A 26126-nucleotide genomic window follows, 5' to 3' on the forward strand; every position below is an offset into this window, starting at 1 on the left:
CAACGTTTTTGGGGGCAGTAAGTTCCTCGTCCGATGGCTAATGTAAAGTTCCCAGTTGCTTGTTCAACTGCTTAACATATTACGCATACGCCTAGTTGGCCCCGGGCATTAAGTATACGACTCAGCATCCAAGCACACAAGGGGTAGTGCGCGCGGGGGACGTGGCGAGCAGTGGGCAAAGCAGAAATAATATGGCCAACTAAAAGCCCAACACCCGTCAGCAGAATCAGCAACAACTGGCGGGCAGCTACTTACTTAAAAAGCATTGAGCCGAAGTAAACTTTTACGCCAATCCCCCACGCCCACGCTGACTGCACTTAAAGCGGCTGAAACCGCCGCAAGATGATCGTGGGGGTGGTGAATGTTGGGTTGGGGTTGGGGTGCATATGACAAGGACACGGCTCGGACCAAGGACACTGTGCTTGGAGAGCTTAATGCAAGCCAAATGATGTACAAACAGGCATGGGGCGGTGTGGTGGTGGCGCGGTGACCCACGCTTTTGCTGTTGCTTTCGGGGGCATTAAAGTTATGCCAACTGCAAGTGAGAGTTACGCAGGAAAACCATTGGAGGGTCGCATGGCAAAATATTGACAGGCTCCTTGGCCTGGCGGCAGGAAAAGCGGTAGAGCAGAGCAGGCAAGCCTCGTACTGCCAGTGGCATGCGGCTTATAAATTAATGCAAAACAGATTGCCAAGCGCTGAGGGCGACACTTTGCACCTTTTTCGTCGCCGGCTTCGTCTTCCGTGTTTTCCGTTTCATTTTTTTACATTTTCTCTGCCGGCTCTTAAATATTTACTCAGCTAGGAAAAACTACCCACCGACCGTCGTTTAAATTGCACGCCCCGAGGTGGGCTACCAACACCTGAGTTGGGATGCCTGTGACAACTGCTGGTCCGCCCCTGATGAGGGTAACTGCTGGGCTCCTGGCGGTTATCTTGAAGGCTTGATCTGTTACCGACCAGCCGCTCTCGATTCCAGTATTTTCATTTTCAATTTGAATTTTTATGGCCGTCGCCTTGTAAAAAGCAAATATCCTGACCGTGCGCTGCCCCTCCGCTAGCGAATGTTTGTCGCTTTATTAGTTTATCACAAGTTAAGCATCTCCTGGGAAGCGGAAGCAGCAGCAGATGTTCCAGCGCCCATTGTCCTTCATCAGTGCCGTTGCTTCCGTTTCCTGCGACTCTTTTTTTTCTTGGCCAACATCTTAGACTCCATCTCAATCCAGTTGGCCAGCTCGCTTTCTTTCGCACTTTCCACTTATTGTTTCGCCACCTCCTCTTTATATTCACTCACATATTTTTTCCTCTCGCGCGACATTCTATAAATTAATCAGACGGAGTGCTCTTAGCTCCGCCAGGAGCCAGAAGCCCGGAGCAGGCAGCGAGGAGCACTTCCTGGCCAGCCTCCCGCTGGCAACTCAATCGCGATAAAGCCCCAGGTGAATTATAGTTATTTGATTTTGTTTTGGTGATTTGTTTGCTTGAGTTTCAGTTCTTTAAAGCCCCGACATCTAATTGAATTGCCCTCGAGTTTAAGTGTAAGTTTTCCATTCCATTCGAGTTTCCCTCTCCGTTCGTCCAGTCCAGGATAACAAGAGACGGATGGGGGCGGGGGTAAAAGAAATAATAGTGCCCAAATTATGTGGCATGCATAAATTTTGCTGGCCAGGAAGCCGCCGACTCGTGCTGCTTATCGTCACGAAAACCAAAACGAAAACTTTGCATGTGTTAGGGATTGCGAGAATGCTCGGTGTGTGTGTTAGTGTGTGAGTGTGTGTGTTGCAGGAAACTCCATTAGGTTTTGAAACAAGAAGGATTCGTTATCGGTCTTTGAATTGAAGTGTGAATACACTTGCTTTACTTGTCCTTCTCTAGTTTTCGTGCTGGAGATGGAACACAACTTTTTGACATCATTCAAAATGTTATTGAAGTTTCTCGATATATTATGAAATTAAAATGGAGTGCATTGATTAAAATAATATATAATTGTGATCAATTTAAATAGTAAAATTTTCTCTGAATATCTATATTTCTAAATCCATGGCTTAGTCAGCTGGATCAATTTCAAGAAAGCGTATCATGAAGGAGAATCTTGTGCTTGGAAAACCAGCCTGACTCAGAAGGAGGAAGCAAGAGGGAACGATTAGGAAAAGTTAGGGAAGGAGTGAGATGGCAGGCTCACTCCTGGCAGAATGGCAGTCAAATCTGTGCATACAAGTTGGCGGGATTGAAAGTGCATAAAGTTGAGTTTATTGTCGGCTAAAGTATATGCTTTATGCTCCATGCTTTATAGTGGTAATGCTCTCGCTCACTCTCCCGTTTTGCACAAATACAGTCACACTCATTCTCTTACTCACACATATACATACTTATACTCACACCGACTCACATGCACAAATCTTTATCTGGCGGGCCAAGAAATTATGACGGAAATCTAAAAAGTTGTGCATTAAAACTTGTTTGTGGTCGACTTTGCTACCGACTGGAGTCATAAATATGAAAAGCAAGAAATGCAAAGAAAAAATGTTGTTGCTTAAATGGATAGCAATTATATGGGGATTTTCTGCCTGGCCCACAAAGCACTCACCTTTGGATTTGGAGAGCAAAACTTTTCTGAGTGGGTACATTCCTGTTGCAGGTGCACGTGTGCGTTTAATGTCTGCCGCACTTTTTCAATTGTTTTTCGAATAAGTTGGCTTTTAACTATGTGCCGAGGTAGGCAAATATTTTAAGTGAAGAATTTTCCCAAACGGTTTGATAAAGTTTTAATTTTCCTCGATGAATTTCCAACTCGTTTATGTTGTTTGCCATTGAAAGTCTGAGTCTCTGAGCCATAAAAATAAAAAACGTAGAGAAAACCCTTGCCATTCAGGGCAACTGAATTGAAGCCATAACAAAATCCAATGACCATACAATAGGAATAGAAATGCTTGGTGACAGCTTCACCTGCAGATTTAGCTTTAGTCCGAAGTCCTGACTTTTTCGACTTTCCATGACTTTCCCGGCTTTCCCGACTTTGGCCTTAGCTTTGGATTCTTGGATTCCCGGGCTTAACTTCGGCTTCTGCAACGACCGCAGCACAAAAATATTTTCAATTATGATGCCGGAGTGAGGAACTCTAGAATTTTTCAATTAAGCTGCTTACTGCGGGGGGCGGCGATGGGGAACTTGGCCAACTCAAAATGGAATTTCTTGGCAGCAACAAAAAATAAGTACGAAAAAAGATTGTCTGCAATAGTTTTCGACACTACCGCTGCTGTTGTTGTTTGGTGGGTAGTAAAAGTGTCGGACATAAAGGTAAAAGCATTAAAGTTATATGCGATTTAAACTAACAATTTCTGCCGATGTCGCCTCAGATGTTTATGTTGTTGTTGCTGCTTCTGTAAAGAAGTGGGCGGCACTTTTATGTGCCAAGGCAAAAGTTGTCGCAGCTTTAGTGGTGCCACCCAACACCACCCACCACCAACCCGACTTGCACCGCCCACAACGTGTCCGCGCGCCATAAAAATTTGCAACAGCTGCACCACTGCACCACCGCCTCGGGAATAGAGAGTGGTTTTGGTTGTGGGAGTGGGGAATTGGACTAAGAATGGGTCCGACCGCTACCTTGACAGTAGTGAGCCAAAAAGGATTTCAGTTTTTTCCACCGGTTTTCCTTACCCTGCAGCTTAACTGCCCAAGTGGGTAGATAGGGTTTCTTAAGAATATGGAAAGTTATGTATCATATCTGATATATATGTATACTCTATTTATTCTATGTGTAACTATTACACCGATCTTTTCTCACTCTTTGAAAAAATAGTTGGGTTACCATTAGTTTTTCTGACACATTTTCATGAATTTAAAAACTTTTAGCAAGTTGTAAGTACACAGCGCATTCACAGCCCTGTAGAGCATACGTTCCGTCACAAAGCTCTCAGGTTTTAGCCGCAACTTGCAGATCTTAGCCGGCTTTTGTTTTTGCGGTTGCTTTTGTCCAATAATTTGGTCTATCTAATGGCAGTCCCGAATGCAGTTTGCAACGTATCTACCAGTTGGCAAATAGCCTTAGACGCCCGGCCCCCAAAAGTCTGTGCATAAAATAACAATATAATGCAATGGCCAGAGTGCCAACTGGAAGCCAAGACGATGGGGCTGGTATAAGCAAGGATTGGCAACTGAGTGCTGGCCAAGAAAGCGGGAGTATTGTACTTTGGGCGACTTACTTTTGCCCGGAGGATGTCAAGTTTTTAGTCCTTTATATTTGTGGGTGGGTGTTTTATTTGCTTGAGGGAGCTTTGCCGGACTGCTTAAGTTGGTTTTGCCTGTGGTCAGCTTTGATGTTAATTTTTGGACAGCTGATTCGGTTTGGCCCTCGGCCTGATCCCTATCCATACATATGCGTATCTGTGCCAGTGAAGTCATAAAATACGAAGCTGAGTTGGCCATTTACTTAATTAGTTTCTTTTGGCCAGGGCTTTAAAGCGCATCATTTATAAGTTAAACAGATATATATTAATATATACATTTCGAGCGGGGGCCAAAACGGCTCTCGAGTTTTTTGGCAGCCAAAACCTTGTGGCTGTTTTGGACGGGCCAATTACGATAATTGTCGCGTTCATTTTTCATTTGACAACGTGCGACAGTTACAGTTTCAGTTTGCCAGTAACCAGTTACTTGCCTTGACAACTCGCGCGTTGCCAACAAAAATAAGGAAATAAAATGAAAGGAAAGGCAAGCAAAGGGGGTTGTGGGAGTGGCTTTTGTAATAATTCAATGAGCGCTGCTTCATTTGTCACATTGCTCATACGCCATGTGCAACGGAAACGGAAACCTCGGCGACCAAGTGAAAGTATTCATTATACTTACATTACTTCCCCAGCTTCCTTTACTTCGCCTTCGTCCTTCAACGACCGCTTTCCCTCCCCTTTCTCCCATTTTCTTGGTCGTCATTTCGGTTCTCGCCCTTTTCAGGCGAGCTTTTGCCATTATAATAAATATTTGATTAATATTTGATTAAATCGGCACGGTGCGGTGCGGTAAATCGGGTTGAGCAGCATGTAAGCGAGAAATTGGCACACCTGCTCAGGGTTGCCAGGTTGGCCGGCTTGGCCAGGCTGGCCGGGATGGCGACGCTTCGATGGAATGGAGTACAGTTGACCCAGTTGCCCGGCAGCTCAGCACAGTTCGGTTCCGTTCAGTTCAGTAGGGTTCTTAGTCCGTACGGACGAGACGAGATGAGGTGAAGTTGGCTCGGTGCAAGGAATGAGCAAATTGAATGACCCCTGCCCTGAGCTCCACTTGAGCAGTTCAATGCACCTTGGCTCTGGCTCAGAATTTGCGGGTTGCTCTTAAAGTTCTGCAAGTATGTTGTTCAGTTTATAAAAATATACATACTCAAAACTGGTATACATATTTCTGATGACGCTAATACTACTAATTTCGTATTGGGAATACTTTCAATATTATTGTAGACAATTCAATTCAATATGTGCCTGATAGCACAATTATATAGCACAACCAAACTTTGCTCCCCACCCATTTAATAGATGCTTCAACATCTTGGGTCTACCTGAACATGCTCCGACTCCTGTCAATGTATTTTAAAAGACAACAAGGGGCGGCCATTGGCCCAGGCTCTCGAACTCTCTGATCAGAGGCACAGGCAGATGGACAAATTTGCAAGAGTGCAACGTTATCTGCATGAGTAATTTGAAAGTTGCCAACCTCCTGCAGTTGCAGTTGCAGTGCCTGCCGTGTTTCTGTTGATGTTGCTGTCGTGTTGCAATGGATGTTGCTGCTGCTGCTGTTGCTCTGCCTAATCTCAATGCAATCACTCACAGCAGCAAACAGGGAAAGGACTACGTCGGCGTCCAGGACATGGGAAAGGATGGCCAAGTTGCCCCTGCTCGTCGTAGGCTGTTCGGTGTTTCACACTTGGCTGTAGACCGAGAGCAACAAAGTGGCCGCTTGAGTTCGGTTTAAGTGCTGCCTGCCCTTATCCAATCCTACAATGCCACCTCCCTCCACGCCTTTTCTGCTGGCCAAATCCCTTCTCCAGCTACCCTATTCGAAGTCCCCTATCCATCGCACATCCTGTTGCTGTTGGTGTCAATCACTTGGCAATTTACAAAATGCACTTTTAACCCCCGAAAAAAATGTGGGCTTGAAAGCGAATGAAGCTCAGTTTGGAATGTCCTGCGGCTGACGTTGCCTTCGTATGATGAATGCCGTGCTTGTTTGGGGTTTTGTGTAAGGTTATTGTCTGCCATCCTCTAAAACCTACTCCTCCTCCTCAGCTGGGCCAGCACTCCATTTCACTATCACTTCACCGCTGACAAGGAACGAGAGTCGAGGTGTCGTGTTGAGGCTTCTGACACGGATTGTCATTGGAGGAGTGCACGGGGAGAAACCAGACGTCAATGTTCAATATTGTGTTAGTGGACAGATGTCATTTAAGGAAGTTAGGGATTTGAAAATTCCTGTTTCGAATTAGTTATTTCACTTCTCAATGATAAGTTTTGCAATAAACAAATATTAGTATCATTGATTGCATTTTAAAATGTCTGTAAATATACAAGAATTATAGAATAAATAATTATTAAAAATTACGATTTTTTTATTTTAGTAACCATAAGCTGGCTGAAAGTGAGTGACTGTCACAGTCTAGACGATCGCCGCTTAGACAAGGCCCTCAAACACCTTTCTAGCCCTCAAGTGGGTTCGCCAGAGCGGAAGTGCCTCCAAATCGGGCTTAGATCCCCAGATTAGTGGCCCACCACCCTTCGACATTCGTATGCATTCTACCCCCTATTTGCAAGGGTGGCCATATTAATGTGCCAACAGCTCTCTCGGCTTCGTGAACACACACTACATTCGCACAACAATTTACTGCTGGGGCGTTGGCATGTAGTTTAAAGTTTGGCGCGTCTCCTGACACTTAGACAGCAACAACTCATCAACGTCAGGAGCAGCAAAAACACTAGCTGGCTTTTGGAAAAAAAAAAAACTGCAAAAAGCATGGCTAAAACTCAAAAACAACTAAACGAGCACTTGGCAAAAACTGTGAAACAATATTAGTGATAGTCTGGCTGGGTTACATTTCATTCCATTCCACATGTGTGAATTAAGCGTCAATCACAGTAAACGCCACAGAAGCGGAATGAGCAGGGCGAAAAAAAAAAAACAAAAACGGGGATAAGCTGCTAAAATATTTTTCTTCTGACTTTTGGGCTCGTTGACAATTGGTTTGCTGCTATTGTTCAACTTTTACCTCAGCTAATGCGGATTTTATTTAGAGTGGGAAATGCAATAGAGATTTTTGTAGAATTGATTATTTTTAAAACTAAAATATATGGAAAAAAATCAGGTTGGATCAGTGGAATAAAATATTTTAATTATCAGTAGAATTCTATAAGATCGCACTTTAACATTTTATTTTATGACTCCAAATTTATAATTAGCTAGTTTTATTTAATTAATTTAGTATCTATTCATTATGTTTTAGTATATAGAGTTGGATAATGATCAGACGCAAAACGAACGCGGTGAGCAAGAGTTAAATGTATTCAATGCCCGTCGGAGTTGTCCGTAGTAAATGAAATTAATCATGTAATCAAAGCTCCCAACGCGCTGATAGTGATTCCCTTTTCCTTTTGGCCAGGATAGCCGATGGGGTCTGTCTGTTGACAGCCGGGTCTTGAAGTCTCAGAGTTTCTGAGTCTTGGGGTCTCGACTGGGTTGTCAACTTATTTGACTCCTAGTCGGGGGAACTGGCCCCCGGTTATGGCATCCACTGGTTGCCCGGGGGTCCGCAGTTGAGCTCTTGGCTCTTGGGGAGTTGCTGCCTTAGTTTGGGGCATTCTATTGTCTTTTACTTTCCTAGTGCGCTGTCATTAAGTTTTATTTAATTCCGAGTCCTTGTTGACTCGGTTGCTCCTGGTAGTTTTTATTGTTGCGACAGTTTTTGCTAACAAATTGCTTGGCGTCAAGTGTCGTGTAATTACGACGAACGGAGCGACGCGGCCCACATGTGCCAAAATGTTGTTATTAGATTGTTGCCGGCAAGTCGCTGGGGAAAGTTGCATTTAATTTTTTCTACTCCGCTGCCTTTGGCCCACAAATTGATGCCATAATAATAGCTGGCCACCGTTTGTGGCTGCTAATGATGCCGAACTGGCAAACTGGCCAACTGGCCAACTGGCCAACTGGACAAACTGACCAACTGACCAACTGGCCAACTGGCCAACTGTGGCCCCAATGCCAGCTGCTAATTATGCGTGGGTTGCCCTTTGACCGGACCCATGGGGGCGGAATGGTCGATGATGGACGATGATCGGAGTGAATGGAGGTCAGAGCGCCAAAAGAAAGTTTCGATTCCCTAGCAATTAAATCAGCTAACAGTTTTATGGGGCCAAACGTGGGAAAGCTGAAGAGAAAAAGTGAAAAAAACCCACGTTCAGCAATCATTTTGCATTGGCGATGTGATAGAAAGTCAATATAAGAGTATTTAAAATTGATTGAATTGGGTTACCGGCTATCAAATAAGTTGGTAGAATTCCTAGAACAAATTGGTAGAATTTCCCCACAACAATTTAAAGTTAGAGACTTTCAAAGTTGTGACGAACACAAACATTGTTATTTGGCTACCGTATATGACTAAATTTTGCAAACCACTGTTTTTCACAATTCTTTTCACCTGACTGCCGGTGCAAATGTTTACCCCACAATAATTTCTTTGGGAATTCCACCCACTTTTTTGAGCATCCCTGCACGGCTGCTGCCAACATCATATCCAATTAACATCATTGGCTGGCCGCAGTGGACAACTGTGGCGGTGAGAGCATTTGGCTGGCCATAATTAAAACCAACTGCAATGAAAAAAGGTGAGCTGGCTGGCCAAACCAGAGTGCAGATACAAATGCCGCTGCAGTCCTTGCCAGTGTCCTGCGTCCTTCGACCGCCGCTCAGTGTCCTGTTGGCCCGGCTAAATTGTTTGCCCTTCGCTGGCCGCATAATTACGAAGTTTCGGACAGAGGCCGCGTGTCAGGCGCCATGGCGACATTTTAAAATTGGCGCATAAAATGTCAATTTGATGTCATTGGATCAACTTAAATGCGCCGCTAGTCCGGCTAGTCCTTCCATCGCAACGGAGCCTGGCGGCCATTGGTCCTGGCGGGTTAATTTTGGCATCGCATAACACCACCCCGTTGCACAGCAAAAATTTTCATTATTTTTCCCATTTTCATTATATTTATATTATATATTATTTTATCCCATGTTCATATGTATGATTGTAGTGTTATTTTGTGGTGATTGCATTTTCGTATTATTTATTTGTATTTTTACACAAATATAGTTTGGGTTGAATTCTTTCTCCCTCTGCAGCTATTCACATGACTCGGCGAACATTCACCCCCTCCGAAAACGCCAACTATGTGTGTCATGTTATGTTGCAGGCCACGTTGTCCCATGAATTTCGGCGAGGACAGGGCATTTGGGGGCGGTGTGCTGCTGTCCTGTTGACATTGATGTTGTCATGTTGTGTTGGGCGTGGCCTTTCGGCCAGCTCGGCAAATACCTGTTTATGTTATGCCTGGCACATCAGAGCATCATCCCTACACCATTCCCCCGTTGTTGGCCAGTATCCACTGTCCATTGCCCACTGTTCACTGCCCAGTTTTCACTGTCCAATGTCCGCCGTCCGGTGCTCAGTGCCCAGAGAGCTGTTTCCAGCGTCAAGCCTTAGCAGATTAGTTTGCTTAAATTGATGGCAACTTAGCGCTAATAACAATGCGCCGCCATGTGCTTGCGACTCTTCACTGAGAAGCAGATGTATGCAATGGACAAGAAAATGTTATTGAAAATAAATACCAAAAAGTAGTAAGCGTGAATCATACGCATCATAGGGAAATCATTAAATCATATTAATACGATATTATTCAATTTAAATTTAAAAGGGAGGAAACATACGTTTCGCGAATTCCTTGCATCAGGACTTATTTGTGTGACCAGATTCACAATTTGTGGCTCGGATCTAACCAAATTTTTTGGGTGCCACCAATGCAATTTAATGAAGGACTTACCATTTATTTCCCACAGTGCATTGTGGCTGTGTGCCTTGAGGCAATGCTAAGTGGGTCACCGAGTGGGCGGCGGCTGGTGGATTTCGGTGCATTAATGATGAAGTGGGGCCGCTGAGTGGTCATCGGTGTGCGGCTTAATTAAATGATCTGGCAGGTGCATTAATCAATTTTTTCAACCCCCTTCTGTACGGATGTGGTATAAAGTTTGCTTATTTCCCTGGCGATTTCACCAGCTTCACCTGCCCAAGACACATACATTATTTACCATTCTTATGGCGCCTTTTTTGGCATAACTTTGGCTTACTTTAAATAAATCAACATTGGCCAGGCCAGACACGGCCACTCCCACTTTAGGAGTAACTTTTTAAGGGACGCGTGTGTGCTCGTTTTGAAATATGAGCAACCTACTGGTACCTACTACTATATGCAACAGTTGATGGGGAGTTTCCAGCGCAGGACACGAAGCTATTGGCTTCGAGTAATATATGACTGTGGAACGGAGAGGACTTACTCTACGGATGAAGCTGGTTGAAAAATGGATGCCACCAAAATCAGGCCAAGCAATGAGATTCAGATCCCTACGTAAAGGTAAGTGTTATTACTTAATCCATTTTAATATGATATTCATTGAAAGTTCTTGTTACTCAAATTTAGAAAGATGTAAAGGGTTCGCTTCGGCACATTTAATTCAAGGCTAAAACTGTAATCGCTTTAAGGGATTAACTATGCTTGATATATTAATTAAATCACACAGAGAAATTTGAAACTTCGCTTTAAATTTTATCCAATATACATTCCATTCCTTTTCCATCAATTAACGCAAATATTTTAATTAGTTTCCAATTCAGATATTTTCAGTGCCCAACTTCCCCAAGTCTAAGCCACAAAAAAGGAAGCGGAAAATCTGGTGACAGCTGATTTACTCAGACCCAACTCGTTTGCAGTACCTAGTAGTCAGTTAATTTATTTTTAGAAAATTCACTGGGAAATTATGCAAGGCTGGGTGAAAATATTCATTAAGTGCTCGCTGCTCATCAGAAATTTAGAGGTGACCGGTCGAAATCAAAACCCCTTGTAAAATTCTGGGCAAAAATAAATGAAGCAGAGAGTCGGGCCGAAACTATAGGTATTTTAAGAATGTAATTTCGCTGGCGACGGCGAAAGCTTCTCCTTCTGACCCATAAACGTTGGAGGAGCAGGAGGAGCTTAGAAACCGTTGGAGGTTCGTGTTAATTATAGGTTTGCCTCCTGCACCTCACATATACACTTCGCAAAATAGGTACCTTATACTACCAATATATTTGTATAATAAATTGATAAGGTGCTAACTAATGTAGATTTAGTATAAATTTTCTTTATGTGTAGCTTGCTTTCTCTCTCGGCTTTTATTTTATCTCTCTTCATCTCTTTAGTTTCGGCTTTCTGGGGTGAGAAACAACTTTTCATTTTTGTCTCGGGCGCACAGTTTGACACCCGGTGTCAAATGATGTGTCAAAATGTGCACAATTTACCGTATGCCGGACCTGCTAAAAGCTACCTGATGAGCAGGTGGGCAGGTGGCCAGTGGGTGGTAGCTGTGGGCTGCTGTTTGGTGGATTTCATCTGGGTCGCCCTGAGCCGGCACTGTGGGGTTAAGTGTGTGCGGGATTAATAGCCGGCACACGCTGTGGAGTGCCTCTGGATTTGACTCCTGTACCTGTCACCTGGTCTACTCCCTGATCCCTCATCCGCCCCCAGCATCCACTTACACAGACACTTGGGCCTCTGTCAACGTGTTTCTTTGGGGGTCATAAATGTTTTGGCAACTTTAATGGGGCATCCGTTTATCCAGCACGTGTAATTGCCGTACAATTTTTCTTATGTGTGCGATATCTCTCGGCACTCAACCGGATCTTTTATCCCAAATCCCCCCCCCCCCCACCACTCTTTCAATACCACCTGGTTTCTATTATAAATTATGCTTAGCTATTTGGGAAAATTAAAACGCACACGGTACATTTTTAAATGCATACACGTGCATGCTGCCGGCACTCAGCACCCTGTTTTCGACGCGTTTTGAGTTTCTCGCACCTTTGTGTTTTGCGCCAACGTCAATTTTTAACATAAAGTTTGTCAAACGCTTGACTTGCATATAAATGAGTTGGCCGGAACCGGAAAATGGAAAGCGGAGCCACTGGGAAAGCCCCTCGAAGGTGGCGACCCAGGTGAGGGCTCCCAAAAGCATTCGAGTTGTCAACTCATTCAACGTGCATTACATTTTGAGCTTGAGAACCGAACTGGCGATGGTATATATAGTTGGCTGGGAACATGCGAGCGAAAAAAATAATTTCCTTTGCGTAATATATGCTGTATGAGCTCCGCTTTCCTTTCAATTTCTTTTCGCTTCCGTGTTTTGTTTTTCCACGGCATAAAAAACGCTCATGGTGGAAGGTGTGAAAAATGTATGCCGGCAAAAGTTCATTTCGGCTTGGTGGAAATTTCTGTGCGGTTTTTGGAGGAAATGAAAAACTCAACGGAAAACAGATTAAAAATGAAAACAAAAATGGAGGTTTTTAGTCTTTGAAAATAGTCACTATCAAAGCAACTATAATTATATTGTATCTTCATAATCACAAACTGATACTAAAGTTTTTCACCTTGCATGCTTTTTTAGGCAAATCGAAAGACCCAAAATATTCCCTACAGTAGGACATCGTTTTGGAACGTTAAAAGCTGCGCCCAAAGTGAATAATACTCCCACGACGTGCTGTCATTTCCAACTAAAATAAAAATAAAAACAGGAATACGTATAAGTACCCTGGCACTGGGGCATTATTCATAAATAGTACGCATATTACAGACAGTCACTAGATGGCTGAAGGAAATGAGATGGAGATGGAGATGGATATGGAGGTACTGGATCCGCTTCCTGCATTTGTAAGCGATCAAATTTGACGTGCACTTATGAAACAAATTGGCGTTCTTCGCTGCGAAGCACAGGCAACACTCGCTACGTGCAGCTATTTTTGCATAAATATGGTATACAGCCATTAAATTAAATTTTCGCACATTAAGTATACGCCATGTGGATGCTAAGTCTGTAAGGCGGAATCGTATTTACCAGCAAGTGCATTGAATCTAGAACTGAAAGACACAAATGGCTTAGAGGATGCATTAACACCCTGATCAAAGCCTGAATCCATCCCATTTGTCATCAATCAAAGTTAAATCTCACCGTTTATGATTTGTGTCATTGCCAAAAACGACAGACGAGAGGAAATATAAAACTCCAGCAGATAAATAAATAAGCCTCCGAAAAATATCGGGTAAATGTGCGTAAAAAAATTGTTGTTGCGGCTCCTCCATTTGTGATTTTTATTTCGTTGTGTGTGTGACGGCTGTGCAAATTATCAATAAATAAATAAAATTACCCACGCTTTGGCTTAATGTTTGGATTTCAAGTTGTTGTCTGGCGTTTGATTGGTTTTGCTTTCATTCCAGCCTCCTTTTTATGGGATTCAATGCGATGAACACATAATGATAAGTGCTGGCGGAGTTTGAGTATTCCGTCCCCTATTTTATGCCCGATTTTTGGATTTGGATTGAAATGTAATTGGGTAATTATCACAAAGATTGAGGCGTCTTATTTCAAGTGGAAAATGTTCTGGGGAGCATTTTCTGTTGCCTAAAAAATCAATACGGTCTGCGTTTTTCGTTTGAATAACAGCACACATTTTTTTTTGGAATTTAAAAAGAACATGCTAAATACTATTCAAATCGACGTGTTTTGTTTGCTATAAATTTGGAATCTCTTGTTGGCTTTTAACATAATTCTCATTCGTTTTTAATTGAGAGATATAAAGTGCTGTTTAAATAGGTCTGTTGCTTATATAATTGACCAGCATTGCAAATCATTTTCCTCAAATAATATTCAAACTTTAATTTAATTTCCTAAATTTGGATAAAATTAAATATTAAATATATAAAATCCTTCGTTTTGAGCTTATAAACGTAAAGTCGATTTGAGGACTGTATATGTTATTCTTGATTAGACAACTTGGATTCCCTAGAGCAGGCATATTAATTGCTCATAAACAGCTTGGCAATGGTCGAATGGATGAGGACAAACTCCTGAGCATCCCGAAGTTGTTTATTATTCAATGTCACTTGCCACTAAGCAATTACGCGTTCTTGTGACCCCATAAACACCAAAAGGCTTAGACAACACAAGCCCACATATTTTGGCTTTTCAGGCAGCCAGACTACACCTGTCAGCAAGTTTCGGGCGCCAAGTTCGTTTGCTTTTTTATGCCCCATGTCTGGATGTCTGGAGTGTGTGCGTAAGGGGAGTGTGTCTCTATCAGCCGACTGAGATTTCATGACTTCAACGCAGGCTTTTCAATTTCTTCGAGCGCGTGGAGCGAGCGAGTGGAGCAAAAAAAAAAATGTTATCAAAATTTATTGAGCGCTGTCATGAAGCTGTCAAAGTCGATATCAAAAACATTTGATTTTTGACTTTATTTTGGCAGCCCGAAAAGCAACAAGCAGTCCCAGTCCCAGTCCCAGTCCCACGACCCCAGGCCAAAGCCCAGCCCAATTTCAGAGTCCCCAACCCAGTGTTCCAGACGAAGTCCCAATCCAGCCCCAAAATCACCCACCCACGCACATTATAGCCGCGACCGTGTGTGATTCCCCCTTTGTTGGCGTCTCGGCGAAAAGAAAGAAATAATCATAATAAAAAAGCCCATAAAAGAAGCCGTGAGCCATGCAGCCATCTCAAAAATTTTCATGCTCTCCCAGGGCGCTGGCACATTGATAAATTAATGATTGCCAAGCTGAAAAAGTCGGTTGAAGCGAAGCAAAGGCGAGTTATATAGCAAATGAGGTGCAGACGATGGGGTTGAAAAAGGTGAGCCTGCGAATGGTTGGGTTTTATGGGAAATCAATCCTAATGTATGCTTAAGTTGTTCGAAGTTCCTCTTTTAATAACATTGATGTATGATGCGGAAGTTTAAGAGGGTTCCACTTGGAATGGGCGCTTCTTCAGCATGGTTCTTGGATGTTGATAAATAGGGAAATACTTTTATAAATATATACCTCATTTCTTGTAAGCTACTTTCTAGTCTCTCAAGTGTTACAATATTAATAAGTTTTTCAAAAAACATATACGGTAGAAATATAAAAGGGTAAAAGTTAATCAAATATTTTCGCAATTTGGATACATTTCTATATTTTTCAATCATAAAATATAGGTTAATTTTTATATATGTGATTTTCCTTCTTGTGTTTCCCTGATACTTCCTTGGTTTGCCTGAGAATTTCCCGGGCCCTCGAACTAATGAATATTAATCGTCGCCTGACTGACTCACTGAATGAACGCCCACGGCTGGCCAATCGCACCTGTGTCTATATATCAAGAGTGAAAGCCACTTGTCTTATCAGCAGGGTCGACTGCGAGTTCCGATGAGTTGAGTGGGACTATTAACAAAACAAATATAGTTTCTGCATGAGAGGTCCACTGGCATTTGTCGGCTTGCGGGAAATTTCTATGGTTTTTTGCGGCTTTGCCACTTGAAACGCTGAACATAGCGGATTAATGTCATTTATCACGCGCTCGCGTTGCGGTAAAAGGGGATTTTGGATGGGACTTTGGGCCATGGTTAGCATTGGCATTAGCAGGCATTTGAAATGTACAAAATAAATAAGGGACTACTCGCAGAATCGCAAGCCTACACACTCCGTTTAAGCCGTCAATGTAGCTGGCTTTGTTCGCTCAGTTTTGCTTTGTTGCCGCAAAAAGGATAATGACAAATAATCAAGGATAAACGTTTTTGATTGATCTTTAATGGCAGCCCACCAGCACACATCCCCAGTTCGCTTTGACATCCGCCACCGAATGTAAATCATATTAACTTAAATGTACCATAAAACAAACCAACGAGCCCATGTGGATTGGGTTGGTTTGCTTCCAAAAAAAAAGGAGAATACACTGGGATGAAGTGCGTGCCCAGGACACTTATTTTGCGGGCCACACACACGGGCTTATGAGCTTGCCACATTCTTTTGCAATTGTACTCTGTAGCGGAAAATGCTTTTCAATATATCAAAGGGAACGGGCATATAAATAACAAGCTCACGCAAAACGGCTAATGAAGAAGCCGACTGCTGAATTCTCTTCAATCTAAAAATTATCATTAAGAATAACTAAATATAATAACTATTTGCTAATTAAGGAGTTTTGTAAAAAAAAATTGTTAGTGCTGTCTTAACTCAATTGCTGCCATATCATTTTTAAGTTTAAGCACTTAGAACTGAACCCCAGTTAGCAGGCTCGGCAGACCCCTTAATGTTAACAAGAATCTTTTGGCAAAATAGTATCTAGCTGAAATTCACGGAAAAGCCAATTGGAGAAATTGTAAGGGGGCGAAATTGTGAGTGCGGGGAGGATGTGAAGTGAAAAAGGGAAGTCAGAGTCGTAAAGGAGGGCCATTCAAAGACGGCGAAATAAAGCAATTAAGCGGCTTACAAATGCCTGCCATTGCAGTGGGTATCTAAATATCCCAGGACCAAGCACAGATACAGATACTCACACACACACTCTCGCACATGTGCAGAGCACAGACAGTTGGTGCAAACAACTCTGACAAGACTGAAATGAGAATGAAGAAAACATCAGAAAATTAATTTACATGTGCGATTCATCAATCAGCCCCAGCCCAGAGTCCAGTTCAGCTGAAGATGCGCAGTTTTCCCCCACCTTTTTTTTTTTTTTTCTTGGCCAAAAGTCATAAGCGGACATATGTGTGAGTGCCACTGGACTGGTGTGCGTGCGAGTGTGCATGTGTGTTTGTGCAGCAGGCCGTGCGTTGATTGATGATAAATACTCCAGTCGGCGGACGGAAGGATCGCACTGGCCCGCTTGAGATAAAGCGTTCAAATGCGCCGCATATTAAATGATGCAACATGAAAAGTGAAAGGGAAATTCTGGGAGGCGCTGGCAAGGGGATAAAAAGACAAGTACACAGAAAGAAAAATTAATTGCTCCTATAAAATAGAATCAAAGTATTCATGTTATTTGATTTGAATTGAATTGACCGCAATGTCATAAATCTGAAAAATTCTTTTAAAGGAAATAGATCGTAAAAATATTTTATATAATTGCTAAAGGAATTTTCCATGGCGTTGGATTTTTGTGCAGTGTAGCCCCTGCGAGTCGCTGTTTATTTTATTATTATGTAATGCTTTATCCCCGTTTTCCCATACCGTAACCTTTGGCAATCGTTATAAATGACCATTTGCGAGGGTCCTTTGGCTAGTTCCCATTTTTATTCCCGGTTGTGACCCCACATCCCGCCCACCTCTTCCACCCCTCGTCCTTGTCAGGCTTTTGTATTGTTTGCTTGCGATAACATTTATGCCATTACGTAAATATATAAATAAATCAGTATTAGTTGAACTTCAGTTTGTCGCTATACAAGGCTTAGTGCATGGTATTGTGTGAGTATCTACGCGCTTGTGTGTGTGTGTGTGTGTGAAAACATTTAATATTTCATTGTGTGTTTAGGGTGGGAAGTAAAAAATATAATGTGGCTCGCTATTGGCGATTGGCGATTGTGAGCAAACGGTGTTGAATTTAGGAAAGTATTTCCCTGCATGTTGTAAAAAGATGAATAACAAAGCTGGGAATTCGAATAAACTATTACTGTATAAATATTTCAACGATATTTACATCGCTTTAAGGTGGCATGCAGTATTTTCCACGTTTTAAAGCCCCATATGTTGACAAAGTCACGCACGAGAGAAATATAAACAATGAGAACTTATTTAATTCATTTTCTCATTTGTATAATTTGCAACCAAAATACCCAAAGGACTCGTCTGGGAAGGTGTTGCTCCTTTGAGGCGCCCCCTTCGAGTGACCCCAACCCGCCTCGCAGGCCCTTAAAGGTCACAGACATTTCAAGCATTTTGTCGTCGCGACAATTTGCAGTCGTTGGGCTTGTTGTTGCTGGTATTGTTGTTTGTAAGCGGCAGCGCACCCAATTCAGCAATTCACATGCATGCAGCCAACACAGCGGAAACCCCTGTCTGTACCCCTTTTCCAGTTTTTCCTTTTTCCCTTTTCCAGCTTTCCCCTCTTCAGACATCGTTGTTTGACGCGGTTTTTCGCGATGTATTGTTTCCTTTGCTTGTCAACAACAGTCGGCGAATTTCTGTCATATTGGCATTTGAGGAGCAATTCTACAGGGGTTCAAAGTAACAGAAAGCTACAATGAATTTATAACAAATAAATTAAAAATATAGCAGATGTAGATGATATACAAAGTATAACATATAAAAAAGAAGCTATAAAAATGAAATGTTATAATAAAGATAGTATTTAGTTACCTATAATATTTATTTATTGTTTAAAATAGGTTTCCCTGTGTACGACCAAAATACCTGTTGAAAATAGTGTATAACATAAAAGAAATAAAAGCCTTTGATGACTACGAGCTTGTTTTCGGTGTATAGCCGTATCGCAAACTCTCATTTGCATGACCCTCCTCTTCGAAACTCCTACAAACCGTTTGCCATTCATAAATTCAGTGTTCCTGCCATCGCTTCGAGGCTTCTAATAATAGTCACCCCACCGCAATGCCACCTGTACCGTCTGCAGCCGCTATGCGCCCCACTGTGCTGCATGCGAGGCGGGCACAACAAGTTAATTACGGAGGCATGCAACTCACAGTTGCCGCCATAAATTGTGCGGGCTTGGGGGACCCAACTTGATGTGCAGCGTTTAATGAGTGTGCAAATGTTGGCCAGGAAAGCGGGATAAATTAGGAGAGGGGGGGGGGGGGCACTTGCCAAGAGGTGTGTCTTTAAAGTTTCCTGCTGGCGAAACTATTCGATTGACAAAGTTGTGCAGATTCTTGTTCAACTCTTTACGGCAGGAACTCTTCTCGACTGAAGCACTTTTCGAAAGTTTAGAGAACTAGCTATAGAGATTCTTGCCAAAAGAATTTGCGCTTGCGAAATATTCATATATTTTTAGAACATCGATATGGGGCTCATTAATTGAAAATATAATCCTTAAAATATAAATTTGGGAAGAGCAGCATAACAAACATTTCAAACATTCAACATTAAAGTATTTTCATATTTCCGATTTCCAAAATTCCTTTCCACCCTCCTCGCATCCCCTTGCGATCCTTTTTATGCTTCTATTAATTGCGTATACGCACAGTTAGCCTATCGCCCGGAGAGCTTTTAATCCTGGCACGTGGCAGCCTTCGGCCGTCCGATGGTGAGGTGTTTAAATCCAAATCCGTCCAGCAGCCGGGGCAAAGAAATTGAATAATTTAAACGGATAGACTACGAACGATATTTTGTGCAGGGGAGATGACATAACTGGGGTTATAACTATAAGCTATTGCTTGCCCCCGGCTGCTGAATATTCATTAGGTTTTTGGGCAAATTACTTGCAAGCATGCGATACAGTAAAAAAGTGCAACAAGGCCGCAATGAACTGGGCGAGGGAAATTAGCGTAAAATCCGACCGAAACTGAACCGTAAACAAAAACTCAACTCGCAGTTCCCGAACCCGCATTTATTTATATATATGTGTATGTAGTACTACTATATATGTATATGAGGGCAAAAAGTTGCGAGTGTTTGTCATGTGCCATCACTTCCAACTGCTTTGGTTTTTGTGCTATCTGTGTGTGTGTGTGTGTGTGCGAGGGTAGAGCAGACTAATTTGCGCATAATTAAATATAAATTGTATGCGTCATTGTTTGTTTTGCGACAAGCATTGGGCGTAAATATATTAAAGAAATTGCTGCTCCTCCAGCACGTTACGTATACGCCATGTATGCCGCCGCGCAACTGCAGTGCACTGCAGTTTTGTTTTACTTGGCACCGCTGGTTTAGCCCCGTTTTTTGTCCTTTTTGCCACCGGCAAGTGACAGGTTGCAGCCAAAGGCAGCAGATGAGGGACAAGTGGTTGGCTGAGGATTCGAGTTCAAGGGGCATCAGAGCAGGAATTGCAACGTTTTGGCAACAGCACAAAGAAAATGTAATTACTTACGCTCTTGAGCAGACGACGGCGACGACAACAACTTGCTGCCACTTCCTCATTCTGCTGCCACGCCATCCCCAACATACCCACCATCCAATGCCCGGCACCCAACTGTTGTTGTTGTCGCGTCAACAGCAATTTATTTGAGTGTGAAAAAGATGAATTAATTTTACAGCATTGTGCAGCACAATTAAAAATTATTTGCTCTCCTCCCCCTCCCGCCCGCCACAAGTGTGCCTTGCTTTTGGGCCCAATGTCAGAACTGGCCCGGAGCTTAATTGCTGCAAAGTTGTTGTGGCTTAGCCGGTTGGGCGTGGCAGTAGGAGTGGGCGTGCACTTGGGGGTGGTTTTCGGGGGAGTTTGGCAATGCCATTGTCTACACTGTAACTATTTTCAAAATAACTACTACGCTTTTTTATCCATTTGATCAGGGGAACAACAGAAAAAGGGTATATATTATAGATAACAGACAAAAAAAATATTTTGCTTTGCCAAACATAGATATGAAGATATGATTTAATCAAAGTTCCCTATTAATGCATTATTAAATTAAATTTCTATATTTAAGTCAGCTCTATAAGGATTTTGCAAACCATCTAGTTCATGGAACTTTTATATTGTAATACCAAAACGCACCTTAATTTGTTTCATATTTTTCTCAGTGTGGACTATATTCTGTCCTGCAGCAATTTATGTTTTCGGCCTGGTCCACCGATTCGGGTTTCAGCTTTTTTCGGCCCTCTCCCTCTGGCCTGTAGTGCCATCCCGCTTGCTCTGCCATTGTTTTGGCCTTTGTTTGTGGTTGATGATGAGAAAAGTTTTTGCCTGGCAGGCCGGCAGGCAGGCAGGCAGCTGAAGTGTTGGCGACGTTGACGGCGAATGTTGGGCATGTTTTATGCATTTTCTTATGACTTTACTTTTTGGCGTAGATTTGTGCGTGGTCCCCCCAACCACCCCACCGCCCAACCGACACTCCTTACCAATCCCCCCGCCCAGTGAGTGTGAATTATTATGTACATTTCAAATGTGCAACAACAATAACGAGGAACAACTAAAAGCAATGCCGTAAATTTGTTTTCCTGGCAAGTGGACAAAGACCTCAGGGTCAGAGTGTGTCCTGGCCAAAGGAAGAAAAGGGCCGAGGGCCAAGGAGATGGAGGGGTAGTGGAGGAGGGGCTGTCAGTCAGAAGATGTACTCGCACATATAAAAACTATGACCTGCTTACGCGATGCTGTAAAGTTTTTTTCGGTAGGCGTTCTCGCCGGTACATTTGTCATTTTGGCCAAGCAAAATGAACCCTCGTTGGGCGGGGCAAATAACTTAATTAAAGTAAATGTGTTGCGGGACATAAGAAGTTGTAATTAGTTGGGCGTGGCTTTCAACAGTATTTACCATCAGCATGGACCATAACTTTGCAAAAAGGAGGCAAACTCTTAGCAGAGGCAGCCCATTATGCAGATGATAATTATGGAAAACAAATAAAGTAGATGATACCAAATAACAAAATGAATAAACAATTAAAATGGCTATTAGGAATTAATTTGTGTTTTAATGAAGACCGCATAAAGTCTATATATTGTATCCAATAGTGACAAAGTGCACTCTGAAGCGAACAAAATGGATTTCCCGCTTAAGCTGCATTAATCAAACTATTCGTTCTAAACTTTTCCAAAGATTTTATCGTGCAATCTGAAAATATTGCCTCTGTTCGCACTGCAGTTGAAGAGATGATGAGTGCCAAGTAATTTATTTCCCTCACCAACTGTCTGATATTTCTTGGTGGCACTGCGGTTTTGCTTTTGTTTTTCCACTTTTCTTCCATTTTTGTTACGTTTTGCTTGTTGTCTGCTCGAGCTGACTTCCATTGCACTTTGGAAAGAAGTTTTGAAAAACAGGATTTAACAACGGAAAATTACATTTAGCACAGGACGCGACATGCTGCCTCTTCCTGTTTCCTTCCAAGGAAAAAGGAAAGGGGCAAGCGCAACAAATGGAGATGGGTCGAGATGGAAAGGGGAAGAGCGGAAGAGTACTGGTCAAGGAGGCATGAATAAATGAAATGCGCTAACTTTTCTGGGCCTCAAACAAAGGCGAACTAAACGCGGATGTAAACGTGCACTTTTCCCCTTCCGACGCCCCGAAAAGTTTCCCCATGGGAAGTGTAAGAATAAAAACTTGAAATTCACTTCCGTTTCCGCTTCCAAGGCTGATTGAGCTCTTTAATAATGCAACCGTGCGCTGCTGTTCCTTGGCGAAAATGTTAATTGACAACGAAAAGTCGGGGAGCTCGCCTCGCAAATCGCAATGCCGCTGTGGAAAGATTGTTGCTGTTAATAGTTTTGAAAACTTTTCAAAATTAATGAATCAGCCATGACGCGCACACTCGCACACACATTAACCCCTAAATGACGTCATAAAAACATCGTCTGGGGCAAGATGTCGCTTTGGGGACTCATATCGAGGCATTACAACATTGTAAAACATGAAAATGTTATCATTATAAAGTAGAAAAACGTCGCGAAAGGGAGCGGCAAACTCTAGCTTTCCTTGTGGGTGTTAAGGGATGGGAAAAGGGGGATTCAGATCCTGACATGAATTAGCACAATCCATTTTCTTTAGGCAGACAACTTTCTTGAGCTGCTCAATGAAGATGTCTTCCGCATAAGTGAGAAGTAACTTTAAAATACATTAAACTTGCTGACATATATGGCAAGTCATTAAGTTCACATTACTCATAATATTTACGAGTATGTAGTGTTGAACTGCGAATATGCAAGGTTCATTTTAACAGTTTAAGTAAATGAAAGTTGTAGTAGGAACATTTGAATGCTACAAAAGACCATACTAAAGGGACTTCTTGTTGATGACATTCAATTTTTCTAACAAGATATTTCAAAAAGAAAATTCAGGCTAGTTGAAACACTTTTGCTTAAACTGTCAAAATTGTGAAAAAATATATATTTCGTTCTTTTATCCATTTAGTGATAATAAAATGTCACGCAAATACTTTCGGCGAAATTCAATTCAGTAAATTTGTTTAATATGTCTATTTTAATTTATATTCAGTCAAAAATTTTGGTTCTGAAAGTACAGTTTTATACACCATAAGTTAGGCATTCAGACAATGTTAACTTATGTAGCCATAGCATTGTGTGCAGTAACGGGAGCATCCTGTTTTATCCTCGGAGCTCTGGTACAACAACATCTTTCATTTAGACAAATTAAATCTGTCATGCTTACTGATCCGTATGTCTATCAATGCCGTCAACCAATTTATAGGGCAGTATGTCATTCATTTTATATTAATTAAGCATTTAAAAGCGTATATATTTTAGTTGTCAATGTTTGGGCATTCGTCTAGGAAGTCAATTACAAGGACAGAATCTAATCAGACAGCAAGTATTGGAGACGAGTCTGGGACTAGCAAACGATATTCAGAAAGACAAGATCCTGGTAGTGTATCCATATTCGAACACTTTTTACTGTGGGGTCGCAGGAAGGCGCATAACGCAGTGAGTCGAAAATTAAATGCTGCAAGAATTGTTTGTGACTTTGGATCATTTAAGATATCGAAGATGACATTATCTGTCGGGCCAAATGGAAGCAGACATGAGAATATTGAACATGTAGCTGATATTATGAAGTATGGATTTCCGGGCATGGATGAAATACACGTCTATAAAAACTTCGTACTCTCATACGATCGTCGCAATCGTATTGCCCATTGGGTATGTGAACATGTCAAAAGCGGATGCGTACAGGAGAGGGATGAAAAGACATTGAATAAGCCAAATGCCTACATAACAGACAATACAATACCAACGATATTTAGTGCAAATATGCGGGACTTTAAGAATTCCGATTGGGTTGGTGGTCACTTGGCCTCCCCTCAAAACTACAAATGCGATGCGCTGAAGTTTTTGGAGGCCTACAAGTTTACGAATATCGTGCCCATTAATCGAGGGCTGAAAAACCATATTTGGTACCGTTTGGAAAGCTATGTTAGAGACAAGGCGATCGAATTCGATTCAGTTCATGTTTATACCGGTCCTCTGTTTATGCCCCAAAGGATAACGTTCAGGAACTGGTCTGTGCGTTACCATGTAATGGGCATGAACACGGTTGCTGTTCCAACGCACTTCTTCAAAATCATCATAAGAGAGGATGAGTTTAATAGGGATATGCCCATTATGGAAGGTTATGTTGTTCCCAATGCATATGTCGACAAGGATATGGATCTGCGCTCATTTTTAGCCGATGTTCGTGATATTGAACACTTCGCAGGACTCAAATTCTGTGATGGCCAGCAGCGGGATCAACTTGAATTGCCTGTAAAACCGCCCTCAATGACGGATTTCCAGAACTGACTAAAGTGGTCACGTATTACAACGGTTTTTATAAATAAATAACACCTTTTGCCAAATTTTTTTTACCCACTGACCTATAAAAAGCTTTCCTCTATAAAAATGTAATAAATCTTGGCCGTTTTTAAAACCGATTTTATAATGTAATTAAGTTGGTAAATCAAAGAAAGTTCTTTCCAGTGGGGTGGGTACATCTTGGCCCATAATGTCTAGCTAAACGTTGTTTTGCTTTACAAGCTGCCCCCTTTTCGGATTCACAAGTTTTTGTTGTTACTGCTGCTCATGTGCTAAGCAAAACAAATGAGTTAAAGGGTTTTTACTTGCTAACTGGTAGCGCCACCCCGTCGCCAAGCAACCAAGCAGCCAAACCACCAAACCAACTCATTGTGCATGGTCTGGTGGGCAGCTGTTGGGCCCCTTGGCTTTATGGGGACCATGGTGAAGCTGCTGGAGCTGCTAGAGCCGCTGGAGAAGCCGGCATAATGGCCCCAACATAATGTGCACATTAGTGTTCGCACATTTATAGATGTGTCTATGGGTGTGTGTGCTGCATGTTTACGGCTGTCTCTCAGTGTGCGCGCAAAGGATGTGCGACCCAAGAAGTGTGGCAGGAGTGAAAAAATCACAGAAAAATATGTGGCACAGAATCACGGCACATGTGCAACAGCAAAAGCAACAGCAACATTGGAAGCAACATAAGCTTCCACAGCATCCGCAGCATTTGTGAGCTAATGACATTATAAACATGAAAACTCCATTAATATTTTTTTGCTGTTGATTATGATGTTTCTGCTACTTTTTATGGTCGGTGTTACTCCTTTTTTCCAGCAGATGGTGCTGCTTCTGCTTATGCTGCTGCTGCTGCACCGCCGCCAACAGAAATTTTCACTCTTTTAGTCTGATTTTCCATTCGTCGTCGTTTACAATTTTTTTATTTCCCTTACAACATAAGCATATGAATAGGCTACGGATTCAGCGGGGAGAAGAGCCACCATTTCTCACACTTTGCCTTGGTTTTTCCATAATTTATTTGATTTATTTGCACGCACGGCACGCGGCTGCCTGACAAGTAATTTGCCCAAGTAACTTGGTCTCCTCCCACCTATGTACTATGTATGTATGTACCTTCGGGCTGAGAAAAGCTCTAAAAGTATTTTGATGCTTGACAATTTTTTCAAATTAAAGAACAGCAAGAAAGGCAGCAGCATCTCGCCTAGGCTTCTTAGCTCACTTACTCGGCCAGGTGGCCAGGACCTTGCCACCGGCTGGTTAAAGTTGGTTGGTTGGCGCCACTGCTCCACTTGCCCCATCATGCGATGCAAAGAGTGCTGCATACGAGATGACAGCTCCTAAGTAGCTGTGTGTGTGTGCGTGAGCCAATGGTAAAGAATGTGATCAACATTGGCCGCTTTCCACATTATGGTTTACTTTGAAAAAAAGATTGCTCTTCTTGCATAACCTGTAGAAGCTATTGATTCATCTGAAAAACATTCACCTGAGCTAAGTTAAAGATATAAGGATAATAACAAAATAAATTGATGCATTTGAATGCACTTAGTTAGTTCTATTCGGGAGCATTTTGCGAAATAGCAGCGACTAAGCAAGAATTTACTTTATGATTAACTGGCAGCATTTATTCTCAAAAGCCTAGCTAA

At 42.3% G+C, this 26126-nt stretch overlaps 1 protein-coding gene across 1 annotated transcript; it reads left to right on the forward strand.

The window, feature by feature from the left end:
• The first annotated feature begins 23083 nt into the window (after positions 1 to 23083).
• Tengl4 (Testis EndoG-Like 4) lies at positions 23084 to 24597 on the forward strand. Its single transcript, NM_141781.2, has 3 exons — positions 23084 to 23390; positions 23443 to 23619; positions 23674 to 24597. Exons 1-3 carry the CDS (start codon positions 23232 to 23234, stop codon positions 24472 to 24474), a joined length of 1137 nt encoding a protein of 378 aa, NP_650038.2. The 5' UTR covers positions 23084 to 23231; the 3' UTR covers positions 24475 to 24597.
• The last annotated feature ends 1529 nt before the right edge of the window (positions 24598 to 26126 follow it).

This window comes from Drosophila melanogaster, chromosome 3R, assembly GCF_000001215.4.
Source record: "Drosophila melanogaster chromosome 3R".
NCBI lineage: Eukaryota > Metazoa > Arthropoda > Insecta > Diptera > Drosophilidae > Drosophila > Drosophila melanogaster.